Below are 14,689 nucleotides of genomic sequence, written 5' to 3'. Positions count from 1 at the left end.
ACAATAGATAATGAATCCAATGGCAGATTGCTTAATGGATGTCTGTGTATATTCTTACATGTCTGTTATTAATAATAATGCATGTAGGTAAATTTAGTGGCTTTTGCCGATCGGAGACAATGGATAGACTATCTATGTATCAAGTTCTCTGTGTCAGGCACGTGGGGGGGGGGGGGTAAGGGTACCTGCGCACCTGCCCCTTCTGTCCGATGGGGGCAATGCCAGACTTTTTACAGTTGAGGGGGTGAGGGTGCCTGGGCAGCTGCCCCTTCTGACCGACGGGGGCGACCTTCTACAGTGGGGGGGGGGGGGGGTATTTATCTAATAAATGACATTTTATTATTTAATCACATAAATTAATAATATTGTTTACTTTAATCCACTGAACAAGAGCAGTAACAGGAAATAATTATATTTTCCAGTGTATTTTGTTTCTGTTATGTCTCCAGTTAAATGATCATTATTTACACTGATTTACTCTCATTGTGTTAGTAGTAAAGTGAATTTATTTAATTTAATCCAGCAGACTGGTTTCATTAAGTGACTCAGTTATGCTTTGGGTGACGCTGAAGCAGGACATTAATAAGACAGAACAGAAAACCTTTATTGTCATTGTACAGGGAGGAAATACAGTAAATAGACATTAATATATAAAATGTACATATACAGGGGAGGGGAAAAGCCCACCCCCCCCCCATCAGGATTATATTTAGTTACATTTTATTCAGGGAGAAAAACTTATTTTTGTCAAACATACATTTCAGAGTAAAAGGGATTATAAAGGTTAAAAAGCAGAGATTTTACCTTTTTCCAGGAGAACCAGCAACACGTCACAGTGACACTGAGGAGTTATAAACCCAAAACCCTGGATAGAGGAGCTCAGTGAATGAGGAGGTGAATCTGTACAGGGGGGTCAGTCCATCAGAGGAGACTCTGTAGAAGGACAGAGCACCAGCCCCCCAGTCCAGATACACTCCTACTCTGCGGGAGCCTGAGGGCTCTATGGGTATGAGAGTCTGTTTCTTATTGTGCCGGACAGAGTAACTGACAGGATTACAGTACAGACACCATGACTTGTCATTGAATCCAAGCAGACAGTCAATCCCTCCTTTCCTCCCGATCCCTTTATAAGTCACTCCTATCAGGGCTTCACGTCCATCCCACTCAGCCTCCCAGTAACAGCGGCCAGTCAGACTCTCTCTGCACAGAACTTGGGAGCAGATGTCAAATCTCTCTGGATGATCAGGATATGGCTGCTCCTCTGCCCCCCATGTCACCTTCCTGTTCCCCCCTGACAGAGACAGGCGTCTGTTTGTTGTGTTGGGGTCCAGCGTCAGCTGGCAGGAGTCTGTAGGCAGGAGGGAGAATTATTAATACCATCAGGCAGCCTGTACTTCATGTTTCTGTACAATATAAAAACAGCACAGCTTCCCCAAACGAAGCGGGAACTGAAGTTTATGAAATAGCTCAGGAAATGTCGGACGGCGAGCGACGCGGGTGGGAAGAGCCGCCAAAATGCGGCGCGAGCTAAACTGACAGCTTAATTACAGGTAAATAAAATTACAAAGCAGCGACATTCATCACACATATTCACCACAAGCATATTTACCAGAAAACGGCACCGGATATTAATACTAAAAGTCAGTGTATTTACTTTAAAGACAAACTTCCTTCTACCCGCTAAAGCAGGTGTTCTGACGAGTTGAACTACCTATCGAGACGTACTATCGAGCCTTTTTGCGCATGTGCAGTTCCACCGTCTTGGGATTAGGGTTAGGTTTTAGGGGTTTGGGTTAGGGTTAGGATAAGGGTTTTAGGGGGTTTGGGGGTTTAGGGTTAGGGTTAGGGTAAGAGTTAGGGTTAGGGCTATCGATTATCACTACGGTAGGATAACTCGACAAAGTAGCTCATTTCGACAGAACACCGGGACACACCGGCCGCCTTGCTGCTCTCTGTATTTCTACAGGGAGTTTGCCTTTGAAAATGACCATCGATAACAAAATATATAAGTAATATTATTACATATTTAAAGTGATAATTAATAAAGGTTTGGATCTGGAATCTGATACAAACGCCTCCGAAGACGATTCCGGCGCCGGAGTTGCGCTCCATGAGGATCCAGTATTTGCAGCGATTGTCTGACATGGTCTGTAGTCACAGCAAAGCCGCTCTGAATGCATTTCACATGCATCGGCTTATTTCCGTGAAGCGTGTCATAATGTATCTACTGATCCGGGAGAAACACTGCGGTGTCAAGCGGGGCGGAATAGGTGCCGCGCAAAGTCGGCAAACTAATGATAATACCGTCTACAAACCATCAATAAAAGCGGATTAAACTACACAGATCGTGCAACATGAAAAACAGAAAAATATTACTCAGAAAAACAGGATGGTTATTTCATTAATTCGGAAAAAACAGAATTGATTGTGTTTTAGATGAATGCAATACGCTTCCGTAGAGAACCGCTTACCGCGCGCGTGAATCAAGATGCGGCGCCGCTGCCGCGAGGCGTTGGCCCCGAAATTTCGCCCAGGCACGTGGCCGCTCTAATCTGTTACAGTGTTGCCAACTATTTTCAATGGAAAGTAGCTAAAGTCTGCTGGAAAAGTCGCCAAATGTCGATAGATGACGTCATGCGTATATTTGCATATTGATGACTTGATTACGTCATATTTGCATTCTGCGTGTTTTCCCTAATCCTTCCTCACGTGTCCAATATAAAACTATCAATTACGTTACATATTTTCTGTCAGACAACATTTATATTATACGTATATATGTTTTTTTTATGTGTATATGAGTTTAATAAGTTTAATGAAGTTTATCGTTGTGTATGAGTAAGTAGAATCACGTACAGTCAATCAGATGTAGCTCAGTAAACGATCTCAGACGAGTTCAGAAACTGGAATGAACTTAAGCTCTGTAACAGTGAGTAATTTAAGTGCATCAGAAGAAAAAATAAATAAATAAGAAAAAATAAGAAGAAACGGTCAAATTAAATAGTTTTATTTCAAGCAAAGGAGAAGCAGGTAAGTGATTGGTCCGTGGCAACACCGTTTGCACATGCGCAGCTCATTCACATCTATGTCAGCTGCCGTGCGGTCACGGGAATAGACCTTTTTCACAACTTCCGCATTTTTGACCGGAAATACGTAATCATAGGGTATATTTACTTCCGCCGGTGTAAAACAAATAGCGCATGCAGCGACCTCTTCTTCTTGCAGTGTACCGGGCTGTTCTTGTAATGCCCAAAAGCAGTCACATCTATCTTTTCATTCCTTCCCTGTTAATGGTGAAGTTCGACGTAAATGGATTCAGGCTATCCGGCGGGATGAAGGACCAAACTTCACAGTTAAAAAGGGGAGCACTTACGTCTGCAGCAGACACTTCACCTCAGACAGAAGCAAACACCGTATTTTAAGCATAAATGACACAAGGCCCAAGCTTTTAAGCAACTAGAGGCATGCCCGAGCGAAACACTGTCAAAAAGAGCAAATGCGAAACAAGCACAAATATTTTAGCCCAAGTTTTTAAAAACGAGAGAAAGCCGTAATCAGCTTAACAGTTTTATTTCATTGTAAAATACAAAAAGTATTTCACCAAACGCCATTGTTTTAGATCCATTGATAGCGGCTCTGAGTTCCGTCGATGTGCTTAGAGTGTTTTATTTAAAATAACACATTTGCCGAAAAGTGCTTCATTACTTTAAAAACGCTATGGTTAAGGGGTTTATTTGAAACATGGCACTACCTATAGCTAATAAATGTAATTAGAAAAAACGGGGCCAACTTCTTTAAAATTAACAAAACACAGCTAAAATGTTTTTTGATGCTTGTTGCTAAATTTTGCTCACTAGTTCCTACAGCTACTCAATTCTTGTTGCCTAAATGATTTACATCACTCTCACACTATTTAAAAATTTCGCTACAACAAAGCGATCCTTATACATTTTAAGTGTTTTTTGATTTAGTTTGATTATCAAACTGTAAAGCCCCACTCTTGGTTGTGCGTTTGTGCAAATGTCCGGGCTTTTCTGTGTGCGTGTGTAGGGTGTTCATCTTGCGTCTAATGTTAAGGTATATATATTTATACTAATTTAAAATAACATATTTTTGTTTGCCTATTAACAAATACATCAACAACAACAATACAACAAGTTTTTCTACCTTTAAACATTAACAAAAGCCGTTAATGTCTTTCCTTTAAAAATTACATGTGGTGAGCAATTCAGTAACAGTTACCTTGATACTTATGGACAAATTCTTTGTGGAAAAATTTGTAGCCTTTATCAAGTTTGCTCTTTCTCGTGACGGAGATTTCCTCCACGAGTTTAGCAACATCCGCAAATGTAAATTTGGGCAAATTTGTCAGATAGGTTGTATATATTCTCTGCTGAATTTTCTCTGATCCCGGGTTTTCTAATGCATTGACGCTTGACCGGAACTAAGTTTACCCTACGATTACGTATTTCCGGTTTTCGTGAAAAAGGTCTATATGCTGCTCCTTTCTGCCGGAGCTAGCGCTCACTGATCAGAGCAGACACAGGGAGATGAGTAACTGTACCGGGAAAGCAAGACCTTGCGCTTACAGGACAGTACTGGCGACATTTGGAAAGTTGCTAAGGTTTGTCCAAAAGTCGCTAGATTTGTCGCTAGGCGCTTTTATGAAAAAAAAAGTCGTCAAGGGTGTCTGAAAAGTCGCTAAATCTAGCGACAAAGTCGCTAAGTTGGCAACACTGATCTGTTAAATTATATTTTTCGCCGCACATCCAGTGTGTCCCGGGCGCAAATTTCTTTTAGCACCGTGGTTCGTGAAATCTTAATAAAATTCATAAGAAGCCTTACATGATTGGCTGGTTCATTAATATTTATGAGAGTAGCACTACCTGATTGGTCAGTTAACATCGATATGTGTCGCCTGTTTTTTTCTGTCTAAGGCAGGGGTGCGCAAATCCAGTCCTGGGGGGCCGGATCCCTGTGTAGCTTAGTTCTTTCCCTGTTCCACCATAAAGGATTCAGGTCAAGAGCTGTGTGGTAATTAGCACAAGGAGTGAATCAAGTGTGTTAAATGAGGGGAAACCCAAAAATGTGCAGGGCTCTGGCCCTCCAGGACTGGATTTGGGCACCCCTGGTCTAAGGCATTCCCTGGCCAATCAGGAATATTCTCTCATGAATATTAAGGACTGTTCCAGAACCACCCTGTAAAAATGCAAATTCGCACCTCACACTGGAGGAGATAGTCCAGTATCACTGCCTATGGGTGCCGTCTTAGGACAATACTAACGAATCTCACACAGGAAACACATACACTCACGGCATGTGCAAAAAGAACAAATGCAAAGGATTCTTTTTTGTGAAAAAGAATATATTTTAACCATATTACGCTCCCACACAAACACAAAGATGATATGAGCAGTTATAAAGTATTTGTAAAAAATATATTTTTTTTACGTATAAATGAATGAATAGTGTTTTGGTGATGATTTTGATGTTTTGTTTTTCTCATTTGGATGTTGTCTAAAATGACACACACAGAAACTCACCTAAACACAAACATGGAAATCCATCTACATACAGTGCAGAAAACACACTCAACACAACAACTGTGTGAATACAGACTTTTTTTTTTTTTTTTACTTATACTAGAGCTTTTACCGTCCGTGCTGTGTATGTATGTTCTTACTTGTGTGTCATAATGTCAAACTATGTCAAATCGTATATTATATTGTATGTGAAGGTGCTATATAAATAAACTTTACTTACTTACTTACTTATCATAACATAGTATTGATGGTATTATTAATAAAAAGATGCAAACACACTTACATTTCTGTAAGCCTGGTCTGGTCCTGCACTCTCCACTGTGGTCCACACTATAGGAGAAGCAGAATGACATAGTGCTGCTGTATCCATTTATTTATTGGTGCCTCTTCTTCACATACATGCATAAGTATCTGTAGCGTGTCAGACACACACTCTGTACTCACTTCAGCTTCTCCAGTTTACAGCTGGGATCCTCCAGTACAGCAGAGAGCAGCTTCACTCCTGAGTCTCCTGGGTGATTGTAGCTCAGATCCAGCTCTCTCAGGTGTGAGGGGTTTGACCTCAGAGCTGAAGCCAGGGAAGAACAGCCTTCTTCTGTGACTCTACAGCCTGACAGCCTGCAGAGAAACAGAAAAAAACTCTCAGATAACTAAGATAATGTCATTATTACAAGTATGACTTTCAAGTAAATGTGACTACTTTCATACAATGTGAGTTATTTCAATATTTACAGTTAAAAGTGTGGAATACCCAGTAACATTGACCTTCCCCAGTTTACGGTGGAATACCCAGTAATACTGAGTTCAGTATCTTCAGTTTACAGTGTGGAATTCCCAGTAACTGACCTCAGTATATCCAGTTTACATTGGGAACCCCCCAGTTCAGCAGAGAGCAGCTTCACTCCTGAATCCTGCAGGTCATTGTCACTCAGGTCCAGCTCTCTCAGGTGTGAGGAGTTTGATCTGAGAGCTGAAGCCAGCACCTCACAGAATTTATCTGTGAGTTCACACCGGTCCACCCTTAGGAAAATGAAACACTTATAAAACCACCTTTCGCATTGGTGCTCTGTATGTGAGCCATCACTGGCATCACAGAAGAGATTTTGTAAAACAATGAATTTATTGTACAGCATATAAAAAGCATATTTAAGTTCTAAACTGCAACATAACTGTCACCTTCCTTTGTCTATTAGCTCTGCTGAACAACACAAACCATGTGCTAAGAACGACTGGCTTCCTGCTTTACTGCTTAATCATTTCTAACATGGTTTACAGCTGATTAGTTTGTGGGATATAAGGAAGTAGGAGAAGAACAAAGAAGCTGTTTGTGTTTGTTTATTATGTTGTTGCTTAAGTGCATTATGGGTCGTCCTGCCAAACTTCTTTTTGGGAAACACATTTTCTGTAGCAGGGTAATTATTGTTAACAAAAATACAATTGAAAGAATTCAAAAACATTTTCATAAAAAATACTATTTAACTAAAGTAATGGTATGTTTGTCTTTAATTACCATCAATACCTGGAACAGCAGTGATCGGCTCTCAGCCATAAAAGTATAGCGTTAGATCAGTGGGTAACGCTTGAGGGAGGTTATCCATGACAGTATGGCGTTAGATCAGTGGGTAATGCTTGAGGGAGGTTATCCATGACAGTATGGCGTTAGATCAGTGGGTAACGCTTGAGGGAGGTTATCCATGACAGTATGGTGTTAGATCAGTGGGTAACGCTTGAGGGAGGTTATCCATGACAATATGGTGTTAGATCAGTGGGTAACGCTTGAGGGAGGTTATCCATGACAGTATGGTGTTAGATCAGTGGGTAACGCTTGAGGGAGGTTATTCATGACAGTATGGTGTTAGATCAGTGGGTAACGCTTGAGGGAGGTTATTCATGACAGTATGGTAATAGATCAGTGTGTAACGCTTAAGGGAGGTTATCCATGACAGTATGGTGTTAGATCAGTGGGTAACGCTTGAGTGAGCTTATCCATGACAGTATGCTGTTAGATCAGTGGGTAACGCTTGAGGGAGGTTATCCATGACAGTATGGTGTTAGATCAGTGGGTAACGCTTAAGGGAGGTTATCCATGACAGTATGGTAATAGATCAGTGTGTAACGCTTAAGGGAGGTTCTCCATGACAGTATGGTATTAGATCAGTGGGTAACGCTTGAGGGAGCTTATCCACGACAATATGGGGTTAGATCAGTGGGTAACGCTTGAGGGAGGTTATCCATGACAGTATGGTATTAGATCAGTGGGTAACGCTTGAGGGAGGATATCCATGACAGTATGGTATTAGGTCATTGGGTAACGCTTGAGGGAGGTTCTCCATGACAGTATGGTATTAAATCAGTGGGTAACGCTTGAAGGAGGTTATCCATGACAGTATGGTATTAGGTCATTGGGTAACGCTTGAGGGAGGTTATCCACGACAATATGGGGTTAGATCAGTGGGTAACGCTTGAGGGAGGTTATCCATGACAGTATGGTATTAGGTCATTGGGTAACGCTTGAGGGAGGTTCTCCATGACAGTATGGTATTAAATCAGTGGGTAACGCTTGAGGGAGGTTATCCATGACAGTATGGTATTAGGTCATTGGGTAACGCTTGAGGGAGGTTATCCACGGCAGTATGGTGTTAGATCAGTGGGTAACGCTTGAGGGAGGTTATCCATGACAGTATGATATTAGATCAGTGGGTAACGCTTGAGGGAGGTTATCCATGACAGTATGTTGTTAGATCAGTGGGTAACGCTTGAGGGAGGTTATCCATGACAGTATGTTGTTAGATCAGTGGGTAACGCTTGAGGGAAGTTATCCATGACAGTATGGTATTAGATCAGTGGGTAATGCTTGAGGGAAGTTATCCATGACAGTATGGTATTAGGTCATTGGGTAACGCTTGAGGGAGGTTCTCCATGACAGTATGGTGTTAGATCAGTGGGTAACGCTTGAGGGAGGTTATCCATGACAGTATGGTATTAGGTCATTGGGTAACGCTTGAGGGAGGTTATCCACGACAATATGGGGTTAGATCAGTGGGTAACGCTTGAGGGAGGTTATCCATGACAGTATGGTATTAGGTCATTGGGTAACGCTTGAGGGAGGTTCTCCATGACAGTATGGTATTAAATCAGTGGGTAACGCTTGAGGGAGGTTATCCATGACAGTATGGTATTAGGTCATTGGGTAACGCTTGAGGGAGGTTATCCACGGCAGTATGGTGTTAGATCAGTGGGTAACGCTTGAGGGAGGTTATCCATGACAGTATGATATTAGATCAGTGGGTAACGCTTGAGGGAGGTTATCCATGACAGTATGTTGTTAGATCAGTGGGTAACGCTTGAGGGAAGTTATCCATGACAGTATGGTATTAGATCAGTGGGTAATGCTTGAGGGAAGTTATCCATGACAGTATGGTATTAGGTCATTGGGTAACGCTTGAGGGAGGTTCTCCATGACAGTATGGTGTTAGATCAGTGGGTAACGCTTGAGGGAGGTTATCCATGACAGTATGGTATTAGATCAGTGGGTAACGCTTGAGGGAGGTTATGCATGACAGTATGGTATTAGGTCATTGGGTAACGCTTGAGGGAGGTTCTCCATGACAGTATGGTGTTAGATCAGTGGGTAACATTGAGGGAGGTTATCCATGACAGTATGGTATTAGATCAGTGGGTAACGCTTGAGGGAGGTTATCCACGACAGTATGGTGTTAGATCAGTGGGTAACATTGAGGGAGGTTATCCATGACAGTATGGTATTAGATCAGTGGGTAACGCTTGAGGGAGGTTATCCACGACAGTATGGTGTTAGATCAGTGGGTTCTTCTTGGAGACCTTGGATGGGTAGCTGGAAGGCGCCCCCCCCCCCCCCTCCCGGGGACTTCGTTGTTCTGCTTTGGGACTTTAATGCTCACATGGGTAGCGACAGTGGAACCTGGAGGGCTGTGACTCGGAGGAACAGCCTGGCCGATCTGAACCCGAGTGCTGCTCTGTTATTGGACTCCTGTGTGAACCACAGTCTGTCCATAGTGAACACCGTGTTCAGCAGAAGGGTGTTTATAAGGCACCAGGCACCAGAGCACTCAGGCTAGAGCTCGATGGTCAACTATGTGATCATATCTTATGGCTGTGGCACTTTGTCACTTATAATATCCGTTCTTAAATGTTTCATGTTCTTTTAATTATGTTTATTTTCACATTTTTCTTACACTTTCACTTTGTCTATTTTTACTTTATACACTTTATTTCTTATATTTTCCGGAAAGCACTTTGAATGACCTTGGTGTATGAACATGTGCTAGACAAAGAAACTTGACTTGAACTGACATTAAATGTTCACTCTCTACTCACTTCAGCTTCTCCAGTTTACAGCTGGGATCCTCCAGTACAGCAGAGAGCAGCTTCACTCCTGAGTCTCCTGGGTGATTGTAGCTCAGATCCAGCTCTCTCAGGTGTGAGGGGTTTGACCTCAGAGCTGAAGCCAGGGAAGAACAGCCTTCTTCTGTGACTCTACAGCCTGACAGCCTGCAGAGAGATGGACAAAAACTCTCAGATAAATAAGATCACCTCACCAATACAAGTGTTACTTTTAAGTAAATGTGACTACTTTCATACAAAGTGACTCCTTTCAATAATTAGTTAAAAGTGTGGAATACCCAGTAATACTGACCTCAGTATCTCCGGTTTACAGTTTGAATCCCCCAGTCCAGCAGAGAGCAGCTTCACTCCTGAATCCTGCAGGTCATTGTTACTCAGGTCCAGCTCTCTCAGGTGTGAGGAGTTTGATCTGAGAGCTGAAGCCAGCACCTCACAGCATTTCTCTGTGAGATTACAGCTGTCCAACCTGGAAAAGAAAACATTTTAAGACACAACTTACACATAGTTAATGGTACTCTGTATTATTAACGATGCATGTGAAAATTATATATGAATCTTCCCGTAATATATTCAGACCAATGAAACAGCTTCCACTGCAGTCATCAGCCATCGTTCTGCCAGGTTTCCCCAAAGTAGGGCTGGATATTGAACTTCGGTACTTTTGTGGTACCGACCAAACTGCTCTGATCATATCGAGGATCGAAAATTTATTCTCTTTTGGTGCTAAATTCCGATACCGAAACACTATCTCAGCACCTGTGAGCTAATAAGCATGCAGCATACTCGCGTAAAGATGTAAAGTCGCTGCTGATTGGCTGTCTAATGTAACGTCACACAAACACGTTATAGAGGAGAAAAGTGCATCCAGAGACAAACCTGGGAACCGGTTCGCACGTGTTTTGTTGTTTTTGTTTTTCACATAATGTGAATAATGCCTAAGAATGAAAAGTGTGGCTTCACATGTTTCCAAACTGCGAGCATTTAGCTGCATTTTGTGACTGGAGACAGTGCGACTACATTTTATGACGAGGCGCCCCTGTACCTGTGCCCTCATTTATGCCCGAATATGCCACCATATAGTTTCATTGTAAATTTAAAATAATGTTAATCTATTACTGCCGGACTAGCTGTGTCGTCACATCCTCAGCCAGGAGCAGTAGCGGCCAGCAGAGGGCGCCAGTGAGCAGTCAGAGACTGCAGTCTTCTGGAAGCTCCCAGCTCTGGGCTCCATCACATGGACACACCTGCTGACAGTAACACTCACATACCATGTCTGTGGGGCTGGTGTGTGGCTCAGCAGGCTAAGCCTCTGTGTCTGTGGTTGGAGGATCGCTGGTCAGACACTCAGCAGAACAGTCACATGTCTGTGGGCCCTTGATCGAGGCCCTTAACCCGCAGCTCCTGGGCTGCTGGATGTCAGCTGACCCTGTGCTGTGACCCTAAGCTTGGTGTCACCTGTAAATGTGTCTGTGTCTCTCATGGAGAGTGAGAAGAGAAGCACTCCAATGTACCTGTACTTGTGCAAATAAAGTATCATTTCACTCATAAACCCCCCAGATAAAGACCCCCTTTGTTTGTATAGCAGGTCATGATGCACACTGGGTGGTCATGGAAATGTCACTTTGTTTTTTACTACATCACTACCCTCAGTCATTAAAAAATCTGGGTCCCAGATTGTCAAAAAAAAAAATCCAGCCCAGGTATTAATCCACAAGGAGAAATAAATTGCATATTTTACATATTTTAAACAATGTTAATCTGTTATTGTCAGACAAGATACATTTTCAGATCCTCACTTACAGAGCTGTCCTAGATGTCTTGACCACAGGCAGCAGCCTCCAATGCTCCTTATCTGATCTGACGAATTTCTTCAGATCAAACACATCCAGCTCCTCATCTGACATCAGTAACACAAAGGCCAGAGCTGAATACTGTGCAGGTGAGAGGTCTTCTGCTGAAAGACGTCCTGAATTCAGGTATCCTTGTACTTCCTCTACTAGAGAATTGTCACCCAGCTCATTCAGACAGTGGAACAGGTTGATGGTCCTTTCTGGAGATAAATTGTTCTTTATTTTCCTCTTGATGTATTGAGCTGTTTTTTTAATGTCATGTGTGCTGGTTCTTGTCTCTCCCAGTAGCCTTTGTAACAGAGTCTTACTGGAGTCTGTTGAGAGGCCCAGGAGGAAGCGGAGGTAGAGGTCCAAGTGTCCATTCTTGCTCTCTAATGCCTGATCCACTGCAGTCTTCAGCAGGTCAGCTGATGAGTTTGACAGAAACTTGCATAAAGCAGCGAGATACTCCTGGATGCTCAGATGCACAAAGCAGTACACCTTCTCCTGATACAACCCATATTCCTCCTTAAAGACTTCTGTGCACAATCCGGAGTAAACTGAAGCTTCACTGACATCAATGTCATTCCCTGTCAGATCTTGCTCATAAAATATGAGATTGCCTTTCTCAAGGTTGTCAAAAGCCAGTTTCCCCAGTTTTAAAAGGAATTTCTTGCTGTGTTCCTTAAGCTTGGTTTCACAGTTTTTCATGTACTTGTCATTTTTTAAACCTGTCTGAAAGATCAGGAAGTGTGTGTACATTTCAGTCAGAGTCCTTGGAATTTCTCCCCTGTCAGTTTCACTAAAAAGCCTCTTAAGGACAGTGGCTGAAATCCAGCAGAACACAGGTATGTGGCACATGATGAAGAGGCTCCTTGATGATTTCACATGTGTGATAATCCTGCTGGCCAGGCTCTGATCACTGAATCTTCTCCTGAAATACTCCTCCTTCTGGGCATCACTGAACCCTCGTATCTCTGTCACCTGGTGGACACACTCAGGAGGTATCTGATTGGCTGCTGTTGGCCGGGAGGTTATCCAGAGGAGAGCGGATGGAAGCAGATTCCCCTTAATGAGGTTAGTCAACAGCACATCCAGTGACGTTTTCTTTGTTACATCAAACCAGCTCTCATTGTTCTGAAAATCTAGAGGAAGGCGACACTCATCCAGACCATCAAAGATGAACAAGACTTTGTACCTAAAAAGCTCAGTGGATTCAACTGATTTGAGATCAGGGACAAAATGGTGAAGCAGTTCAATCAGACTGTATTCATCCTTAATCAAATTCAGGTCGCGGAAAGGAAGAGCAAATATGAAGTGAACATCCTGGTTTGCTTTTCCATCCACCCAGTCGAGAATAAATTTCTGCACAGAGACTGTTTTCCCGATACCTGTCACCCCTTTAGTGAGTACAGTTCTGATAGGTGTCTCACGCCCACATAAGGGTTTAAATATATCATTGCACTTGATTGTAGTATCTTCTGTTCGCCTTTTCTTGGATGCTGTTTCAATCTGTCTCACTTCATGTTCATCATTGACTGCTCCAGTCCCACCTTCAGTTATGTAGAGTTCTGTGTAAATCTCACTGAGAAGTGTTGGCTGTCCTTCCTTAGCTTTCCCTTCAAATACACACTTACATTTCTGCTTCAGGGTCCCTTTGATTCTGTGCTGACATTGTGACAGAAGATGCCCTGAAATGAAATGAGAGGTAAATGCACAGACTTTTCAAAAAACACATTTTTTACTAATATGAGCAAAACTAAATCAAATTAAATTAAATGATAAACTGAAATGTAATACATGTTTTTTTCCATATACTATTTTTTCTGAGGCCAAACACACAGAGAATGAGATTCAGTTCTTACTCTTCTGCAGTAGGTCAGCGAGATCATTTTGTTCTATGGCCCTCAGGATGTACAGTGTGATCTTCAGAGCTCCTTCTCTACCACAGGTCTTCTGCATCTGACCGTCACTATCCAGGTCATTGTCCTGCTCCAGTTGAGGCTCAGAGCATTCTGGGTAATTCTGATCTAGGTACCTCGTGATCGTCTTCAGCTCATCCTTCAGGAACCTCACAGCATTTTCCTCTAGTAACTAAAATAAACCATCACAGTTAATTATTGCTATTTGAACTAAACCATTTCTTAGTTTCATTTGTAATTGCAGGTTTGAATGTCTTTCCTTTAACATGATTAGTTTCTTACTGTACAGCTGTATAAAATTTAAGCCAAATCACACAACACTTCAGAAAATATATATCAGCAATGAATACAAACCTTCAATATGGAAGATAAACCCGGTTTATCCTGTAGATCTGAACTGCATCCTTCCATTTGGTCTCTGTGAATAAGGCAGAAACATAAAGACCTCAAATCATCTACACAAGTGTAACAGAAAGTCTGTAATGGTCCCATTAAAAGTGCTCTTGATGCTGACACAGAATAACCTAGTGGTGTATTTTAATGTGTAAAGGTGTAAGATGCCATTTTTAGCTTTATTCATTAGGGCGGCTTCATAACATCAATCTTCTCATAACAGCAGAAGAGAACCAGTGACATCCTGCTCCTCCACACAGAGACACAGCAGGCAGGACAGACAGTTTGATATGTAGCCCTTTGTATTCAATGGCTTTTAGAGAGTTTAACTTGATTTCAAACAGATTTCAGCTTAATTAGCAGAGCTAACTAACAGCATTTCATTCACCATCCTCAGGCAGCAAACTGAGTAAATAGCCTGAGAATTTATGATGGTCTCTGACAGGAAGCTCAATATCAACATTTTTACAAACAATAGACCTTAAAAAATACAAAAGTGTTTATTTTCTGTCCATGATTCAATTGTTGATGCACTGTAAAAATATTTCCTCCATTCATTTAAAAATTAGAAAGAAATGCTGAACGTCTGGATTGACAAATAAAGTCAAATTGGCACAAC

At 42.0% G+C, this 14,689-nt stretch overlaps 1 protein-coding gene across 1 annotated transcript; it reads right to left on the bottom strand.

Annotated features, from left to right (window-relative positions):
• Window positions 1-586: 586 nt before the first annotated feature.
• Window positions 587-13,841, bottom strand: LOC140582480 (NLR family CARD domain-containing protein 3-like). Its single transcript, XM_072706872.1, has 8 exons — window positions 13,621-13,841; window positions 11,727-13,446; window positions 10,219-10,392; window positions 9,900-10,073; window positions 6,390-6,563; window positions 5,988-6,161; window positions 5,827-5,873; window positions 587-1,348 (listed from the first exon to the last, which is right to left on the bottom strand). Exons 1-8 carry the CDS (start codon window positions 13,715-13,717, stop codon window positions 831-833), a joined length of 3,078 nt encoding a protein of 1,025 aa, XP_072562973.1. The 5' UTR covers window positions 13,718-13,841; the 3' UTR covers window positions 587-830.
• Window positions 13,842-14,689: the final 848 nt, after the last annotated feature.

The sequence above is a fragment of the Paramormyrops kingsleyae genome, chromosome 24 (assembly GCF_048594095.1).
Source record: "Paramormyrops kingsleyae isolate MSU_618 chromosome 24, PKINGS_0.4, whole genome shotgun sequence".
NCBI classification, from domain to species: domain Eukaryota; kingdom Metazoa; phylum Chordata; class Actinopteri; order Osteoglossiformes; family Mormyridae; genus Paramormyrops; species Paramormyrops kingsleyae.
This window is presented reverse-complemented; position numbering and strand designations above follow the sequence as displayed.

What these genes read in the sequence shown, in the direction of transcription:
- LOC140582480 (XM_072706872.1), bottom strand. Translation starts at nt 13,717, where the DNA reads ATGCAGAAGACCTGTGGTAGAGAAGGAGCTCTGAAGATCACACTGTAC. An exon ending in TGTAAACCGGAGATACTGAG is followed by an intron (nt 10,074 to 10,218) that starts GTCAGTATTACT and finishes ATCTCTCTGCAG; the next exon opens with GCTGTCAGGCTGTAGAGTCA. An exon ending in CAGACCAGGCTTACAGAAAT is followed by an intron (nt 1,349 to 5,826) that starts GTAAGTGTGTTT and finishes TCCTGCCTACAG; the next exon opens with ACTCCTGCCAGCTGACGCTG.